Source organism: Parus major, chromosome 2, assembly GCF_001522545.3.
Source record: "Parus major isolate Abel chromosome 2, Parus_major1.1, whole genome shotgun sequence".
In the NCBI taxonomy this organism is placed as follows: Eukaryota; Metazoa; Chordata; class Aves; order Passeriformes; family Paridae; genus Parus; species Parus major.
Window position 1 is genome coordinate 25,616,053 of NC_031769.1, and position 20,025 is coordinate 25,636,077.

The window sequence follows — 20,025 nt, forward strand, 5'->3', positions numbered from 1 at the left end:
AGAAAATGTGCAGGTAGAAGCTTGTGTTCTGGTTTTAGCATTTGCAATAAGACCTGAGTGCATGATAGACCATACTGCCTTTATGTTACTTGTCTCTCAGTTAGCAAATGTTAGTCTGAAATATAATTGAATGTAGATTTGAAAATAATCAAGGAAAAATATTAGATTTGGAGATACAGAATTTAGAATATAATCATACTCAGAAGAATGATTCAAAGAAAATGTTCTCCATGTTATAACTTGAAATTTGAGGAGGGGAAGAGCTTTTGTTCCTCTTTTTTCTGCAGGATCCTTTTATAGAAAGAAATTTAACACAAAGTGAATCTCAGCTGGTTTGGAATTATATTACCATCTGGGGGAAGATTTTGAAACAAGCCAAAACTAACAGATTTTCACCAGCCTCTTAAGAATTCTAATTGCCAGGAATTGGGCATTTCTTAGGAGCAAATTGACAGTGCAGTAGTGTGAGTCTGCAAGATTTGTCTTGGCTGCAAGGTCCTCTTGGCTGGAGAGACTTTTTTTGATTCATGTAGAGTCACCTAGAGCTCAGCAGATAATTTTAATGTTTCTAGTTAGACAGTCTGTTTCTTCTACTTCATCCGGAAACGATGGCCAAAACTGCAATTAACATTGTCAAATCTGAGTGAATTCCTGATGATGTTGTTGGTTAACACCAGTGTTGACCAGAGAGGGTCAAGCTGCATGCCTCAGGGGCTCTATAGTGTGCTTCGAAGTCCCTCGGTAAGGATTAACAATTAAATTACTAGTTCGAGTCCAGGAAAGGTCAAGAGTGATTAACAATCTCTGTTCCATTGGTTAGGGGGAAACAGATGTAAAATGAAGTGATGATCAAAATCCAATTCCTAGTAGATATTTTACATCATAGACACCAAACTCCTAATGATCCCTTGTTAGCAATCTGATTAGAATGGACAGTAATTGAACAGGCACAGAGAACTGCCATGCAGCTTCTACTGCCATTCCCCATAAGCAAAATTACTGCAATTTTCGGTCTCAAGGACAAGCTGAAAGTTTCAGTCTCTCTTTCTGAGATTTTTGCATTCTGTTTGGAAATCTTCCACCCTGAGAAATATCAAATCATATTTTGGACCTAAAATAAAGCTGAAAATCATTTGAAGGTCTCTGAATGCAGAATCAGCTGCATTTTAAGTCTGGAAGGTTTTATTTGATAATTTTAAATATATGTGGCTGATCCTCAGCTGGATTAATCTGACATGGATCTGCTGAAAAATTAGTTAAATAGCAGTCAGTGAACCTGGAAAAAGCTGATTCTGCATTACTTAAAGTAGACGATCATATTTAGGGTTCACAAGTAGTTTTGGAGAGAGTACAGCAAAATTATGTGTATTATACATACAAGGCCTGCCCTTCTTTTTCTTGCCATCCAGCATTTTAGGATTAGGTGAGAGGTTGCATGTTGGGGGCTTAGAATGAGTAAGGGTTTGGGGCTGGGGCTTAGGCTTCAGACATTTGCCTAGGGTTCCTACTGTGATATAGCAAAGCTTTAAATTCCAAAGCTTTGTATTCTCATACTCCTGTAACTCATGACTGATAGAATCTCTTTCTCATAAATATGATATCTTTTAGACCAAATCTGTGTACATGCTGTTCTCCATGGAAAAGCTGTTCTGAAATTATCAGGAAATCTATTCTCTTAATTCATCTAAGAATACTGCTGGATTACACTAGATGAAAATTCTTCCATATTTTAACAATAAAATCCATAAGGTAAATGGAAAAAAAAAATTCAGTGGATGAATAAAATGCTTAAATTATCTTGTAACAGGTATCAGATAGACTTTTCTTGCTGTTCTAAGGTCTCTTGTCTTAGTTATCTATAGAGCAAACTAAGAAAGACTACACTCTAAAAAGCAAATAACTTGAATAAGATTCTTCTGGTTTCCTCTAAGTTTATAAAAATTATATAATTAGATTTTTATATAGTAAATTTGAAACAATGGAAAAATATTCTTGTTATTCACCAGGTAGCTTATGTACTACCCAGAGATGGTGTTGACTGACTGCTAAAAGATAAAGGGGGACCAGAGGGATTTACATTTTGAAAGCCATTTATAATGTCTTCCAAACTGTGAATACAATTTTATTTCTTTTTCTTGTTGTTCTTTTACAATGACATTGTAACACAATATTCATACTAAACATGAGTATGATTATTTTCACTATCATATTTTGGCAGAGGAGCAAATCAAACATTTTTCATTAACAAGGGCAGTTTTTCCTGCTCCTGTAGAAAACTGAGACCACTTAATGGTTCTACAAATGGTTTTCAGGCTTCTTGTTGACATAACCCACTTCAAAAGTGGCTTTGTTTCCTTGAGCTCACATCCTTTTTAAAAAAGCTAGTGGCATTATGTATATGCAGTTATTGGAACTGGTCTTTTTATTGGTACATACTAGATTTGACATGGGAAAAAGAAGTCCAGAGATTTGTACTAACTCTTAGCTCTGCAACTGAGTTAAGACATCACTAATATTTCATCTTTTAGCTTAGCCTTTGTCAAATGTGTTTCAGTGAGAAATCTTTCTAGGTCAGTGACTATATATGTTTAGCTTCTAGTACACCTTAACCCTGACCACTGGGAGGTCTGTGAGCATTGCAGTAATAGTAATAATATATAACACTAACTGTAGGTTATGAAAGGATGTCTGTTCTGAAAAGACATTTTAGAGAAACACAAGCAGGACTGTCATTTGCTCCCTGAAAAATGGAACTGCTAAGCATTTATATTTAAATTAAATGTTTTTATGAGTTCACTGAATGTTATTTAGCAAGTATATTATAGCGAAGACATGTTACCTTCTGCCTTAGAATGAAGATATTATTGCTTTTTCATATTTATCTTTTGTATCAGCATTTGGCAGGTAACAAATGAAATTTGCTTGCTAATGTTAAATTGTTTTTTGCTGCTGCTCAGCCACAAAGATATAGAAGGACGAGATATTGGAAAAAAATTATTTGCTTTTTCTGGGCAGGCAGATGAATGTAACTGTGATCTTGACCCGCCCTTGATGAAATGTTTATTCTATGAAAGGCAAAGCACTTAATTCCTGTCTGAATCACTCTACTGAAATCTTGTTCATGCAGGAGGCTGCACAAGTGGAAATGCAGATAGAATTAGCTCAAATATTTCAGTATTGGTCAAGGTGGTGATGCCTAGAACTGTCTGAGTTCAAAGCAGAGTGGATTCCATGTATCAGTCAAAAAAGATAAAGGCTTTCTGAAACTTGATGCGAAAAATTTATGTTTGTCTATCCATTTTTTTGTGCCATCTTATTTCCTAACTTGTGCAGATTTTAAACAAATAATGTCTGATTTTTCCTGAAACCTGAATTTTTTATACTCTAAGAATAAGAAAACAGGATCTTGAGTTAGTAATGAAGCCCAAACTTGTAAGGATTCCACTTTAATTTTCCAGACCCCAGTGCTCTCTTTAAATTTAGAAAACACCTTCTGGCAACCAAGATTTGTAGGTTTCACTTTAGTCTAAGCCTGTTTTGATAGACTAATTTAATATTTTTACATACCTGAGAAGTTGTTGTCATACAAGGTCAGAGCAATAAATGTTACGATTTTATTCTTTATGTAGGATAAGTTATATAATTACATCACTACTTTATTATGCTGCAGTCATTTTGTTACTATGCAATTAAAGTATTTTCACCATCAGCATTTGGAGAAAGCTCATAGGTGTGTAGCACTAGATTATAATCTGCCTGTAAGGCTACATTTCTTCTAGTCACCCTGTCTAGAACTGCAGTGATAGATCAAGACACTGGAACTCGTTTTGAGGTGAGCTGGTAAGCTGAGAATGCACTGTATTTGCACTAGAATAACTAGTGCTGCAGTATTTCTCTTTATGAGCTGAGTTAATATTTCTTGCTAATTGGAAATGTCTGGACCTTTTATGAAGGCTGAAGGCTGGGAAAGTCTCTGAAGGCTTTATGAAACTGGTACTCAAGTCTTGATTAAAAAAAATAGAAGTCTTTCTGTTATTTGAAGGTGTTTAGCAAAAGACAGCAGGCATAAAGTCATCCCAAAGATGTCAGTTTACTAGACCTTGAACTGTCTTGTATTTAACTTGCTTCAGTATGTCCTAATAAGAATTTAAAGTAATGTATCAGAACCACTCAGAAGACTCATGGCCCCCATAGACAAGTTCACAGTGCTGCTCATCCTGGAAGATGGCATGCTGGAGTAACATTCACGTATTCACTTCCTAAGATTTTGTTACAGTGTGAAAAACTTAGCAACGAATAACCTCCTTCAACTTATGTGTCAATGCCCAAAGGACTCTTAACTCATCTCAATTTAAATTAATGACCTTAGTGATAGTATTAGCAATTGGACCATGGCTCTCATGAGCCAGCTATTTGCATATGGAATTTGATTAATCCTGCTGGCTATCAATTTTCACTTTTAATTAGGTGTGATACTACTGCAGGAGAAAATACAAGACTACTATAAGGCAGCGACAATGTTGATTTTCTATTGAATATTCTGTTTTATTTGGCTGTGGTAAATTCTCTGACAATGTCTGTTTGGATCAGCTCAGAAAGGTACCATAGACATTAGAACAGGTCTGTGCAAGCTCAGTGATTGTGAGCACAAAGAAGCACTGTACAGATTGAATATGAATAGTTTTTAGGATGTAGAGAAATTGGTTTATGGTATCCCCTTCCCAGTACTCAGAAGCTCTATTCCTCTTAATGGCATAATAAGTAATGCAGTGTCCAGAGTCACATAAAGACCAGCTCTTTAGGCAAGTGTGGCTGGGACTTTTACTGAAGCTACTTGGTTTTCCTGCATCCTGACTGAGCAAATGTACACTGATGATAGAATCTTGCTCAGATTTGGATCGAGACTAAATTTTGCCTGGATCTTGTAAGTATAACATGTGGTGTCTCCTGATTTCCAACAGGCCAATCTGTATTTCTTTGACATCTTTGCACCTTGGGAACGTTGCAACATGTTTGTGTATGTCATAGCCAGGAAAACAATGTTCAGCACTTGGCTTGCCTAGTAGAGCTGGTGCCCACATGCTGCTACTGAGCATAGCCCTGTAAGAATTAGCAGACCTTGACAAAACCATCAAGAAAATCTCAATAAAAATTCATTGAATACACTTGCAATAGAATAGCTGCTTAATGCTGCCCTTCCTCACCAGAACAGCTTTAAAGAAATACTCCTTTCCTCAGAAATTAATTTTAATAAAAGGTGATTTCCACTGACCAAAAAAATGAATCATCAAGGCCTATTAAAAACATCTAGAAAGGCAGTATATTGCTGTATCTGGTTAAAATTCAAAGAGAAGAAAGCCTTCTTCTTTGAGATCACAAACTTCTGAGAAGTTAGTACATGTATCCAGCAAGGGCATAAGGTGGGGATGAAGGCATAAAAGTTAACAGGGATATGCCAAACTCTGAACATTGGAACAGCTCCCTCTGTGTTTTAAAAATGCCTTTCCTGAAGTATTTAGCTGTTTGTAATAAAAGAATAACTCATGGTGAAGAGCAGGGAATTTTAATGATAGGAATTTATATTTTTGCAATAGAATTTCTTTTACCTGTGGGAGCCCTTTTTTTTTTCCCCCACAAGCATCACATATAGATATGAAATTCCTTTGTGTGGCAATGTGCACTCTGCCAACATCAGTGGGAGTTAAATCTCCCCAAAAGACATCTTTGTTCAAATTCAGATTTCTAGAATGCACCCATGAATATCTATGTGGAAAGTGACTCAGCTGTATCAACATTCTAATGTTTTTCTCTGGAAAAAATATAGCATCAGACACAGGAGCAATAAACTATTTGGGTGGATTTAATGTTATTTAAATTTTACATTGACACTGGATGATTTGAAATATCATGTAGAAAATGAGTACTATTAATAGAGTATGTTAATAGTGCACAGTGGCCTTGTCCATTATATAGTACCAGGCTATGTCAAGTGATAGTCTTTTTCACTTTCTTCAAAAGATATGGCTACTCATATGATAATGGATATTTTCTTCAGTGTGTTACACAAAAAGCAAACTATAGTGCAAATTTTGATTGAAATGTTGCTCTGTGGCCTTTCATATAAAATCTAATTTTATTTAATATTACTTTCTACATGTATGCAGAAAATGGCAAGCTAATATTAATAAAAGAAGGCTTACAGGAATGTGGAGCAAGAACAATAGATCCTTGTCAAAATTTATTTACCTAGCTAGACTTTCATTTCAAAGTTAGCAGCACCCTGTGATACTGGCATAATAAGGGGTCTTAAAACTCTGTTAGACATTTTTAACCCACTTTAATTTATTCCATCGTAGTTTAATCCCCTGCTGAACGGGGATGGGGTGAATTTTCAAAAGTCATAATCCACTGAAGTAAAAAATCTGTAATGACAACATAGACAGCAGGCTTCAAGAGTTTAGTTTAAATTATTTCCAAAAATGTAAAACTTAGGGCAAGAGTTAATAGGATATTTCATACAGTTATATTTCAATCCTTTTCCAAATCTACATTCACTCGCAACTCTGGCATCAGAAATACTTGGGCTCAGTTTCTGTTCTTTTAAGGCAAAAACCATAAAGTTGTAAAATTCTAATTCGAATATTTTCACAGGGTATTGTAACACATTTGGTCCTTCAGTTCAGAGACTTTTATATGTAATAGCATAATATTTTCTAAGCTGAAAGAGAAATGGCATTTTACAAACTGAACACCTTCCATTCAGTTTTAACTGGGCACTAGAGTGAAATTAAGATACATAATATCACTCTACCTTCATCCTTCTGCTCCTCTAGGATTTTTACAGTTGACTTTATTGCAGGGTGAAAATAACGCCCACAAATCGATTGAGAAAAGTTCTTGCATTTCCTATGTATTTGAAATCTGTAGTTTTACACTCTTCCTTGACAATACCTTCGGAGCTGCCTAGTTCTGGAAGTAGCTGTAACTGAGACAACACCTTATTTTCTTTATCCAGGAAGCTCCTCTAGTGCCAGCCATAGACTTTCACAGCTTTGCCTGGCCTCAGGCACCAAAATTCCTCCTGAATCCCACAGGAAAAATGCCTGCTAGGTTTTATTGTGTCATGCTGGACCAGATTTTGGGTGGCATCAGATAAAGCTGGCAGATGACTTGTTCAAAATAACAGGATGAGAAAATTGAAAGTCTGAAGTAGAGATAAGGTGGTAGGGTGTTTCACGTGGTAGGAGATTCATACAGAAATAGACAACTGCTTGTAAGTGATTCTTATTGAGAATGAATAAATTCATAGCCACACCCCCAACTTAAGAAGTCTTTGATCTGAAAAGACTTGAAAATGAAAAAGATTTTCTGGTACAAATAGTATATTCTTCCCCTCATTTTGCATTCCTTGATGAAATCAGCATTTAGCCATTGTTGAATGCATGGTGCAGGACCAGATGGACTTCAGTTTTGACTTGCTAATTCTTTCAAACTCTTAAATGAAATAGACAATGACAATAATTCCTTTTTTTTCTTTTTCTCTCTCTTTTTTTTTTTTTTTTTCTCCTCTAAAAGCTACATGTTTGGACAGAAAACAGTGAGTTTTCTTCTTTGAAAAACAGTGACAGCAGTACCTGTCTTCACTCCTGCTTTCCAGGAAAAGGATGGAACAAACTGTAGGGCTGACTTTTCATCACTTCCTGTTGTGGTCCTGTGATTATGGCTCTTACTTCAAAGGTCCCAGTCTTATCCAGGCAGATAAAGGAGCCTGGATGTTTAATTCTGGGTCTGATTTCCACTCTGAAAGTCTGTGAAAGAATAAAGAAAAACTTTCTATATAACTGACTGTCACAGGGGAGAAGGCAGGACTGGCAGAATGAAGCAGAGAAAAAAGAGGAGGAAGAGAAAAATATCCATTAGGGCACTGCTACCAGAAGAAATGCCTCTGTAATTACAGTCTAAGTCTGATTGATTTAAAGTACCTATCTGTCTTAGTTAACTAAACACTTTTTAAGAGCCTGGTTACTAAACAATTCTTTTAGTCACTAGTGAATAAAACAGGATGAAGAAGACTAATTTTTCAGATTCTAAGTACTTGTGAAATTTGTTTTTTATGATTAAATTAAACTCAAAAGATAACAGAATTGTTCAAAATCTACACTGTTTTTTACAGGAAACTTCCAGATGGGGAATTTCCTATATCTAAAAGGAGGATCAATACTAGCAAGTGAGCATACCTTGCTGTATGAGTACCACATTACTTCATCAGCTTCAGCATGCTTACAGATGTATAGGGAGAAGTGCACTTCAGCAGGACTAGGGAATTTCAGAAGTCATTTCTATAAAGCATTTATTGCCCTGCTTCCAGCCTACAGCCTTTGGGTTCTTTCCATAGAATTTTCTCCCGGGCAGGCTACGCACCATAGTTCAGATTATTCTTGGTTACTCTTGGGTGACTAGGTGAAGAGCATTTATTCAATTGGGAAAGTTCATCAATAATTCATGGAGGTAGAGGAGACAATCCATTCTGTTTCTCCCTTGATTATGGAATACACCTAGAATTCCAGGTGAATGAATAGACCAGTGAATCCCACCCAAGATCATGGACTGGACAAGCAAAGAATATGATATAATTCAGGAGCTAACAGCTGGCAGGCCACCAGCTTTTTCATGTCTGCTACCATTCATATTCACAACCCCATACCAGGGCTTGTGACAGTGTCACAGCCTAGCTCACAATCCAGGAATGCAAGAGGGAGGAAATGCAAATAGTTCTTAAGGATTTTTATTGGGACCAAGCACTTAAGGTGCTTTACCATCTTTGCATTTCCTGAAAATTATTTGAGACTACCTAGTTTTCAGGTTTATTCATAACAGCAACTTACATTGTGTAGAAGGCACTTTAAAATTGTAATTTTTGCTAGTTTTTTTTCTTTTGCAGAACAGCCATTCCAATATCTTAATATTTTATGATAACAACTGTTAAGAATTATAATGCACCTAAACAAAACCATGTTGCTACTGTTTTATTAGTACCCTCATCTATCTCTAGTTTTCATCTAATTTTCTAATTAGTCTTTGAATATTAGTCAGATCTCAAAGAGATATCAGCCACTGTAATTTCTATGATGTTAAATTTCCCTGAATTTATATCAGCTGTTGTCAGCTGAATTTATATCAGCTTCTTGTCTTGCATAACTGCTGTTGTGTGAAAGATGAAAAAAGTTCAGGTATCTACATTTTTGTTTTAACAAGGGCCATTGGAAGCAAGAATTATAGCTCATAGATTAAAACCAGACAAATACAGAATTTAAAGCTGAGCTGAGCACACTTAATAGAGGTATTCTGAATTTTGTGACTCCTAAGGATGTTCTATACAAAAATTGCAGTAACAGTGTATGTTAAGTTCAATTTCTTAACCTAAAGATAGTAAAAAAAAAAAATTACATCCCCTGTTTTCTGTGTGACAACAAATTATCATTTTTAAGCTTAAATGAATGATCCCAAGTGATTAGAAAATATTATTGAAAACTTCAGATGCTTCTTTTTATATGGTCACTAATCAATTCAGTGCTCTTTAATGACAAAAACCCAAATAAAATATTATGAATTAGTAGAGAGAAAAGACCGAACAAATAATGGAAGGCCATATTTGCCATCACACAAGACCATGGTTCTGGTGCATCTTGAATACCGTGTACCATTCTGGTCTCCTCATTTTAAAGACAGAACAGGGAGTGGAGAAGGACAAAAAGGAAATTCAAAGCTATAGGTACAGAATGACTTCTATACAAGGATTATTTGCATGATTCAGGAGGCTGTTAGGGCTGGAAAAGAGATCAATATCTGTTTACTATTATGAATGGATGTAGTTGCGGCATTTACTAGTGAGCTAGAATTCCTCATGCAGCTAGGAATCATCACATCTTCCACTCAGTGGTATCTGTAGGAAAAAAAGACTTAAAACATAGCAGCAAAGAGAAGTAAGGAGAAGCATGAGAAATTTGGATAGAATTTTCCATCTGGAGGGTTCTCCAAAGAAGGTGTCAGGATCCAGGTTCAGAACAAACCATTAGAGGAAACTGAGCTGTGGAACTCATTGCTGAAGTATCTTATAAATGTTAAAAAATTACAAAGTGTCAAAGTGAACAAATCAGTCTGTTTAGAGTTACTGAAACAGAAAACTCATTTGATCCTTCAGTTCTGTTTTATAAGTGATAGCATAATACCTTAAAATTGAAAGAGAAATGATGAAACAGAAAACATACAGAAACTATCTCTAGCAGAGGAAACTAGAATTATTGGACAGATGGGAAGAAATTAGGGGTCTATAATATACTTGCCATGTTCTTGCCCTTCAAGGCATCTCTTATAGTTGCTATTGGAGACAAGATGATTTTTCCAAATGAGTCTTTGGTTTGATCCTGCATAGCCATTTTTTAGTTCTCATTTGACATTGTAGATCAAATGACATTCACATAGCAGTTACTGTTCTGTTTGTCAGACTCATCTCAGTTTGCAGATTTTTTTGAATGACCAACACACATCCTTATTCTTTTCATGTTATGCAGCAAAAAGGTTTATAAATTAAAACCAGAGCAGCTGTTTCTGTGAAATGTCCATGTACATGTTTTTCTGTGTTTATCCTCCTTTCCAAAGTGTCCATTTCAACAGGTACAAGTCCTTCAGTGTGTTTTACTCTCTCCCATTATAATCATATCTCCATTAATTTGTGCTCTCAGTTTCTTTGAGTATTATCAAGTACCTGTAGAATATTGACTTTGACTTTTCTGGAATTTATTCACTGAATAAAATATTTTCATGCCACTGGTAACTCTGTACAATGTGCAGACAGTTGCAGGAAGAAAAGTGGATCTAAATGGAAGAGTGAACTCGGTTCTATTTTCCCTCCAACCATTGCATAAAAAGGATATAAGAATATAAGGACACGATTCAGTGACAACTTTCTGTGCACTGACCTGCCTTGATAATGGTCCAGTTTATTGTAATGTCCATCTATACTCTCCAGCATATGTTGTACCTGAGATATCTTACTGAGGAAAGAAAATTCTGCATTTGTAAACACAGTGCTGCCAAATTCTTACAGTGCTATGCCAATAAAAACACTCTTGGTTTTTGATTAGTTATTTACCTGAAGAGAGAGATTTTCCCCCTTGAGTATTAGATTGTTTGCATTTTCATTTACTCTCAAGTAGTCAAATATTCAGAGGAATAAATGCATAATTTCTAAACCAGTGCTGTAATTATAGTTAAGGAAGTGTAGTAGATCTAGAATAAAAGGAAAAGAATGAGAAATCAAGGTACGGTCTATACCTTTTTGAATTATTATTTTTAAAAAGTCTAAAAATTCTTTAATTAATGTTAATATACCTATGGTTGGTTTTACACTGAGAAGAGCACCTAAATCGCACTTGAGGCTTTCATGGTTTCTTGAAATTCCTTTCAACTTCATTTTCTCTTTCCCAAATGTTAAGGTTTGACTGGGCAAAGCATTCATGGCTGAGTGAATTGAAATTTCAGTGTCTTGAAAGACAACTCCAAAATTTCTGAGGCAAATAAACTGCCTATCCTTTAAGAAGTCCTAAAAGAACTACATATATTAATTAAAAAATGCTTACTAAAGTTAAAAATTAAAAAAAAAAAATCATCATCCTCAAAATATAGGCTATAAAATGAATGGAGTACTCTATTTTAATAGATTAGAAAAATTACACATCAGTTCCCGTGTCTTTTTAATGATCCTTTCAGATATTTTGCCTAATGAAACCACCCACAGTCTCTCCTTCTTCAAAGAAGAAGTAGAAGAAATGGAAGAACAATTTGTCAGTGTTTGTTGGAAAAGAGTTGCCAGGCAGTAGTAAAAGCTCCTGGTGCCTTTTTGATATCAGTAGACTTTACTAAGTAGTGGAAATCATGCTTTCCAGCAAAAGTACAAGACCAGAACCAAATATCAGTCTGCCATGCTTATTAAGTGCTTTTTCCAATGACAGTTGTAGCACTAGGTAAACACTTTAATTTTTTTTTGCTCCTTTCTGTTTTTCTATACAAACATTTCTGCCACCATCATTCAGAACCATTTCTGGCTATGCAGTCATGAAGGAAATCCCCCTACTCAGCCCTTTTGCAACACTGATTTATTGCGCTGCAGTGGCATTTTGGGTTAACACTGGTAAGCAGCTAAGCACAGTTCCCCTTTTCCCCAGTGGAATGGAGAAGAGGAACAGAAGAATAAAAGCAAGAAAACTCAAGAGTCAAGATAAGGGAAAGTTTAATAACTGAAGGATAAATAGTAGAAGAGAGAAAAGAAAAAAACCAAACCAGAACAAGTAATGCAAAGGCAACTCTCAACACCCAAACAACTCCAGTGGGTAGAATGATGACCAGCCATTTCCTGAACAAAATATAATTTCCCCCTCTAAACCCCCCACTCTTCCTTTTAATTGCTAAGCAATGCTACATATTATGGAATATCTCTGGTAAATTCAAGTTCTCTGCTCAGTTGTGCCTGCTCCCAATCCATTGTGGACCTCCCCAGTCTATTCACTTGAGGGGCTGAGAGAGAAATGGAGAAGCCCTTGGCACTGTACGTTTTTCAGCCAGAGCTAGAACATTAGTGTGTTACCAGCATTTGGGTCAAAAGTCTAAACCACAACACCATATGACTTACTATGAAGAAAATGGACTCCATCCTAGACAGAGCCATTAAAATTGGGCCAAACTTTTTAATGTTTCATCTAGGAGTGACACTTGGCTATGGAAAAGAAGGAAAAATTTGTTATAGTGAACTAACTAATACAGAAGAATATACAAGTTTCTGAATTATATGCAGATATCCCCCAGGAAGAGGACAAAAAAACCACCAAAAGAATTTAGGCTGCTCCATGTTTTATTTTCCACTTTAAATTGTCTTGTTTTCCATGCACCCCTAAAATAGGTCTATGGTTCGATTTCACAGTAAGTGCAAAACCTCATGCTTTTGCATGCTTTTTCTTGTATTATTGCAACCTTGTGTTTGGGAAGAACAGAGAGTGAAGAAAACTGAATCAGTTCATGTGAAAGAACTGCTGCATTTGCAGAAATTCTATTACACAGCAATGCTTTGTATTGTTGGGTGTGTGAGTCTCTGAGGATACTTTCTATAGCCTTTAGTATACTAGCACTATATGAAAAAACAGTTGGATGGAAAGTGTTAGTGAAGCACAATGAATTCTAGAGCTTTTTTATTAGTGCTTGTGGGCTGTTTTTTAAGCACTCACACAGACTCTTGACTAGGAAGGGCAGGTTCAGGCCTTTACTCATGAATGCAGCCAGTTACCCACACTGAAAATCACAGACAGAGGTCTCAGGGCTAACTGCACAGCCAGAAATCTTTCAGGTATTACAAAATCAATGACAGTAACAATCAGTTGTATCTGTTAGATTGGGCATGAAGCAGTATAGAATGCATGTAGCCTAAATCATCCATTTCCATGAAATATGCTGTCTTTCAAAAAACCATGTATTAGATCAGTCATCAGTCACTTCAGAAAATAACTCCTCCCTTTCCTGAATCTTCCGTTTCACATATCTGAAAAAAAAGAGCGACCTATTTTAAAGGTTTTTATTCTCTTATATATTGTTACATGGAACTGGTAGTCTAATCCATTGAAATGTAAATCATTAGATGCAGAAAACAAAACAAAGGAAAAACAGACAGTAAGCAAAGAAAATTAGAGTGGTAAGCAGTCTGTATCCTACCTACAGATTGCTGATTGCTAGCTCTGATAGCTAACTGCTTAGATTCATTGTAGGTTGACAGATTCATTCTAGACAGGCACATTTTTCCTTTTAACCACATTTCTTTTCTTATTTGCCCTCCTTCCCCATCTGCCATAGAAAAAAAAATATATTCTGAATCTCTTTCTCTCTCCCTGTGACATCTTCATTGCTGCTTCATTAACCAGTGCACCATCAGTGCATTTTATTACAGCTTCTCTCCTGGCCTACTGTGTTATTGCTAAGATGCAGCTATGAACTGGCTATCAAAATGATAGTCTGTGTTTTAATCCTTCTGTCCATTCAAAAGAGGGGGAAGTTGTCTCTGGCAAAATCCTGAATTAAATCCATATTTTATCTATTATCCTTACTGGCCCCACATGAAATGGATTGGGGAGGTATAGTGGAGGATGCAACAGATTTATTTACCTATTTATTTGCTGTAAAAGGCTGGGGGCATATCTCCTGTCTGATCAGTGTATTAAGACTGATTTTATGTATGTGCCTTCAAATGACCTTGAGAAACTACTGAAGTTAATGAAAGTGTGTTTCAATTTCGTGATTGTTAAGAAATGAAAAGGCCATGCTGTGATAGATATCCTCCGTGACATATACCTCCAGTTGTACCAGTAGGGAGGGGACATGATTTAAATACTATCTGGTTTCCAATGGGTTTCCTGGGTATGGAATGCACTTAATTCATTTTTAAGTGAGGAGAAAGATATAACTGCAAGTATGATAGAAGCACATAAATCAGTGCCAGAACGCAGGGGAATAAAACAGGCATATTTGGAATCTCATATGTAGCTGTGAAAAGGGAAATAAGAAATGTCATGGCCTCTTCAGAGTAGTGAAAATGTTAAAAAATTGGGCAGTGTGTTTGGTGCACATTTTAGGGGGAATGGGACTACATGTGTTGTCAGTCCCTTTCCATCCACCCTGCATGAATTCCTGCCCTCCCAGGTACTCTCTGTCAGAGCTCTCCGCCAGAGCTGCATGTTAGACAGCTGTGAGCCTGCATCTGTTCTCTGTTTTCCACTCAATTAAAGCAAAGAGAAAAAATATAAATAAGACAAATTGCTCTGACAGTAAATTTTGTGAAAAGCTGTGTCTGAAATATATGGTTTCGTAGGAACTTGGTGCAAGATTTTCTGTTCTTTTAAATGTGATTTTGCAGGAAATTTTTTATTGCTGCTTTTAAATTGGTGCCTCTATATTTTTATTTATTGTAAATATACAAAATGTTTTGTGTCTCACACAGATCACTATTTAATTTGGGGAGAAAATGGTGGAAAAAGAAGTGAAGAGAGGAAGGAGAAATGCTTGTCATACTAGATACAGACAAGGCAAATCAGTAGTTGGTCTGTAAGGGATTATTAGAAAAGGCTGTGACTCCTCCTGCATTAGCTGATGTGGAGTACACCGAATGTACAGCTGTCGACTCAAAACTCATTAAAATTTTCATTATTCTGTTATTTATACTGTACTTGTGACTGAAGGTCCAAGTAAAGAACATAGACCAATGAGTATTCATAAAAGGAGTAGGGAAATTGTATTATTATTATTAGATTCATAATGACATGGACTCCAAGCATGGTCAGGCTGGCACCACCAAGGCAGCACCCTGACAGTGGATGCCAGGGGCAGCAAAAAGAAATGTATGGGTCTCTGATGGAGGAAGACACAGCAGCTTTGCAGAGTGAACATTCAAGCAAGAACACTTCACTCTGAGATGCCACATACAACCTGAAGAATGACAACTGTGTAGCTCAGTTTTTGTAGTAATTCATCACACACTCATCACTGGCAAACATCATAACAGAAGAATAATGTGAATGTCTGTGATTTAATCTGAAGGCCAATTAAAAAAAACTGGCAAAGGAGAACTGAATAATAGCTACTTGGAAAGTGGAAGAAAATGGACATTTCTCTTTTGATTTACTGAGTATAGAGTTCCAATTTAATTTCTCAAAAAAATTTCTCTATGATTAGGAAATCTGGTTGTTTTGGTCTCAGGTAGAAATAATGGGGTTTGTATCACGTATCTCAATATATTTTTTCTTTTTTCTTCCCTTTCTTTTTCAGGTTACCTGTGCAAATTTAACAAATGGAGGAAAAACAGAACTTCTAAAATCAGGAAGCTCCAAATCCACACTAAAGCACATATGGACGGAAAGTAGCAAAGACTTGTCCATCAGCCGACTGCTGTCACAGACTTTTCGTGGAAAGGAAAATGATACAGATTTGGACCTGCGATATGATGCCCCAGAAACTTATTCTGAGCAAGATCTCTGGGACTGGCTGAGGAACTCCACAGATCTGCAAGAGCCTCGGCCCAGAGCAAAGAGACGGCCCATCGTCAAGACTGGGAAATTTAAGAAAATGTTTGGCTGGGGAGATTTTCATTCCAACATCAAGACTGTGAAGCTAAATCTGTTAATAACAGGGAAAATCGTTGACCATGGCAATGGGACGTTTAGTGTTTACTTCAGGCATAACTCCACTGGTCAAGGGAATGTATCTGTGAGCCTAGTGCCCCCTACAAAAATAGTGGAATTTGACTTGGCACAACAGACAGTGATTGATGCCAAAGATTCCAAGTCCTTTAACTGTCGAATCGAGTATGAAAAGGTTGACAAGGCTACCAAGAATACACTCTGCAACTATGACCCTTCAAAAACCTGTTATCAGGAGCAGACCCAGAGCCACGTGTCATGGCTCTGCTCCAAGCCCTTTAAAGTAATCTGTATTTACATTTCATTTTATAGTACAGATTATAAACTAGTACAGAAGGTGTGTCCTGATTACAACTACCACAGTGACACGCCCTACTTCCCTTCAGGGTGAGGACCAACTTGTGTCTGAGACTGAAGCCTGGGGAATAAAAGAGTTCGAATGACAGGGCTGTAACCTCAAGGAGGAAGGCCACATTTATTGCCTGGAATGTGTCTACCTGCTGCTGATGATGTCAAATGGCTGCAAATATGTAGTGGAAAACAATCTAATGTTATTTTTGTCCAGTCAGCTCCATGTATCAATCTAGGTGTGAATCACTATGGATTTGAAATAAACCCATATACATACACAGAGACACACACACACATACCTTTCAGCGCACATTATTGAGATTCCTGTTAAGAAATCTTTCATTGTCTGATATCTAAGGATTCAGCATAACCTATCATCAAGCAAAATGGATTAACTAGACAGTACAAGGTTTCTAACGCAGACTGTTATGGAAATCTCCGTGAAAGTCCTTTGAGTACATGCCAATCAATAATCCCCACTCATGCATTCTACTGCTTGGAGTAGCTGTACTGGTAAATAATACTGTAGGAATAAATACTTGTTAAAGTGGGAAAAAAAAGTGTGTTTAGAGTTCAGTATTCCGTATTATATGAACACAGCAAAGTGTCATGACTTTTCCCAGCACACAGTAGGCACATTCAAGGTGGTGTTGGTGGCTCTTTTTCCATGGAGCAAGCCTGTTTCTAGTAAAGATGGGCAAACATTTGGAATTTACATGTGAGCAGACATTCTGGTTTAATGTTTCTCTGACTCTTTAAGCTCTGATTCTTAAAACTTGTTTGAGTTTAGGCCAGCTAAACTACTTAGAAACTGGAATTGATCTCTAAGAAGGAAAATGCCTGACGGAGAACATGTAAGTTATAAGTGGCTGTCTTATCTTTATTACAAAATATTGTAACAAATTCAATATCCTAGTCTTCATTTGTATGAATGGTTTGTATTGTACATAATTTAACCAGTGTTATTTGAGCTGCTTATTAATATTAACTTGTAATTGTCTCTCTGCTTGTTATTGGTTAAAACAATCAAGGAAATGAGGAATCCATTTTATCAATGTAGCTGTAAACTCCATTAAAAGACAGAACTATGTACAAAGCATTTACTCAGCTAAAGTATTGTTGAAAGCTATACATATACAACATTACAGTCTGTCTGTATTTAGATATTTTATTTCCAGAGGAAAAAAATGGACTGTACATAAAAATAAAAAAATCTTAAAGTTGAGTTTCAATATGTACTGTGTAGATAGTAGTTTAAATAGTTCTGACAAGCGGGTAATACTCCAAGTCTAACATGATTTTCAGTATTGTCTCTTTGCATATGTACATATATAGACATCTATTTATGAATTTGTGTGTGTGCATATTTGTGTGTGTATAAGTACATGTGTGTGTGAGTGCTCAAATACAGATATATGTTGAATACACAAAACTTTCTTGGGCCCTTTTCCTAGCAAGGAGATCTTATTACTGAAGGTCTTGCTAGTTCAAGCAGAAGCCCGCACTCCGATAAGAAATTACAGGTGCAGGGCTTTGTTTAAAATAAGTCATTATAATTAAGAAGTGGGAAAACATAGAGCCACTCTGTGTATAAAGGCCTGTCATTGCCTTAATTCTAGCCTCCTGTGAGGTACTGATCTCTATGGAAAGAAGAGATCCCTTTTTATGGTACTAGGGAATTTTCTTCCTGTAAGAAAAAGCTCATAGCTTTTATATATATATATATATATATATATATACATATTTTGTGGATAGTGGCATACTTTACCCCTAACATCCAGAAAACCAGCAACTGTAAGAAGTCCATGCCTAAAAAAAGGCTGCCCAAAGATGAATTCAGTATTTCATATCATATCTTTCAGAATTATCATTCCTGGAAATGTTTTCTTTCCCCTTCTTGGATCACAGCTGCAAGTGCAAATATGGGTCAGCTTCCAACTAGGTGCAGCATTATGAACTGCCTCTCCAAAATCCCAATAAACTCTCCACTTGTGTTTCAAGAACTGTAAAGCTCAAAACAACTACTGGTTGAGGACTTCTCTTGCTGAAATGTGCAGTTAAATGAGAATGGAGCAAAGTAAATGGATAACATTATTGAAAGTAAATGTTTTCCCACTGGTGTACCAGTAGGAGAGGAGACTGTCATATTATTATTACTTTGGCTTCTTTGAATAGATATGCCTGTGGGAATTTCTTCATTATGTATGACATCTCCCAGGATAAAATTGTGACCCCAGACCATGTGCAGATTTGGAGAAAGACATTTTCCAAGCCCTGTAGTTCATATTCTGATCTCATTCAGGAATATGCTGACACACAAAACTTTTTTTTCCTTTGACAGGGATTATGATTAAACTGGTAGTGTTTACCCCTTGTGCTCTATGAAAATTAATTGTTGTGAATATAAACCATAAAATAATTTGTGTTGCTGCCAATAGTTAGATCTTGGATCTATTAAATCAATGGGAATTTTTCTATTGATTTCAGTATAAATTTCCATTTAATAGTATGTAGAACTCCAGTGTTAAATTCAATTAACAATCTTAGCAACCTGTACAACAACTGAGCATTATATGGTTTGTTTATATTCCTGGAAAATGGATGTGAAATACTATTGCTGGTACAGTTTCATTATTTTCTATATTTTTTAAAACTTCCCATAAAAATGTGTGAAATATATACATTCTGTTCATATATAAATATTTGTCCACTTTTCAGGTAACATCCATACAACGAGGAATTATTCATCATGCAATGGTTTTGACCCTACTAATTGTGGTTGTTGGTATTTTATCTGCCTCTGGTCACAGTCATTCATACTAATAATTAGTCTAAAGCCTTTGAAGGATTTTCTATTCTTCATAAGCTATTCTTCTTCATTGTTGAGTTTGAACTTGAAAGAGTTCTTTTGGTGATTGAGTTGTGAAACAGTGATCTAATATCAGAATAGATAATGTATTACTTAGGTGCTAGTTCATTGCATTTCATTCAATCTATTTGGGAAATATTTTGTGTTTACTAATTTTGTTGAAGAATGTTTTTGGTTTTGTCATTTGAAAAAGGATTTTAATGAACATGAATGTGTTAAGTCAGTTAAACAATGTATGTATGAGTGTCTGGGTCTTGCACATGAACAATGCCTTAATGGAGTGCTAGGCCAGGCAAATGTTGTCACACTATAACTCATTAATTCTAGAAGTAATAAAGATGTATATCTCTAAAGGTATATTTTTAGGATTAAAGAAGATTAAGTTACTTATTTTTAAAAAGTGAAGAGACTGTTTCTATTCACTTTTTTTTTTTTTTTAAACTTTTAAATTATGCTTTGGCTCTTATTTCACTTCATAGAGAAAACACAGATAGAGATATTTTAATGGAAACAATTATTTCTGGTGGAAAAATACATGGATCATGCACTTGAGCAAGTATCAGTATATTAAAA

General features: G+C 36.0%; 1 protein-coding gene across 3 annotated transcripts in view; it reads left to right on the forward strand.

Annotated features, from left to right (window-relative positions):
• Nucleotides 1-19,809, forward strand: part of NXPH1 (neurexophilin 1) — a 139,778-nt gene extending 119,969 nt beyond the window's left edge. For all 3 annotated transcript variants that reach the window (XM_015649109.3, XM_015649126.3, XM_015649117.3), the window contains exon 3: nucleotides 15,862-19,809. In XM_015649109.3, the coding sequence (XP_015504595.1) occupies nucleotides 15,862-16,623 (762 nt within the window). In that variant the 3' untranslated portion in view covers nucleotides 16,624-19,809. The remainder of the gene's footprint in view (nucleotides 1-15,861) is intronic.
• Nucleotides 19,810-20,025: the final 216 nt, after the last annotated feature.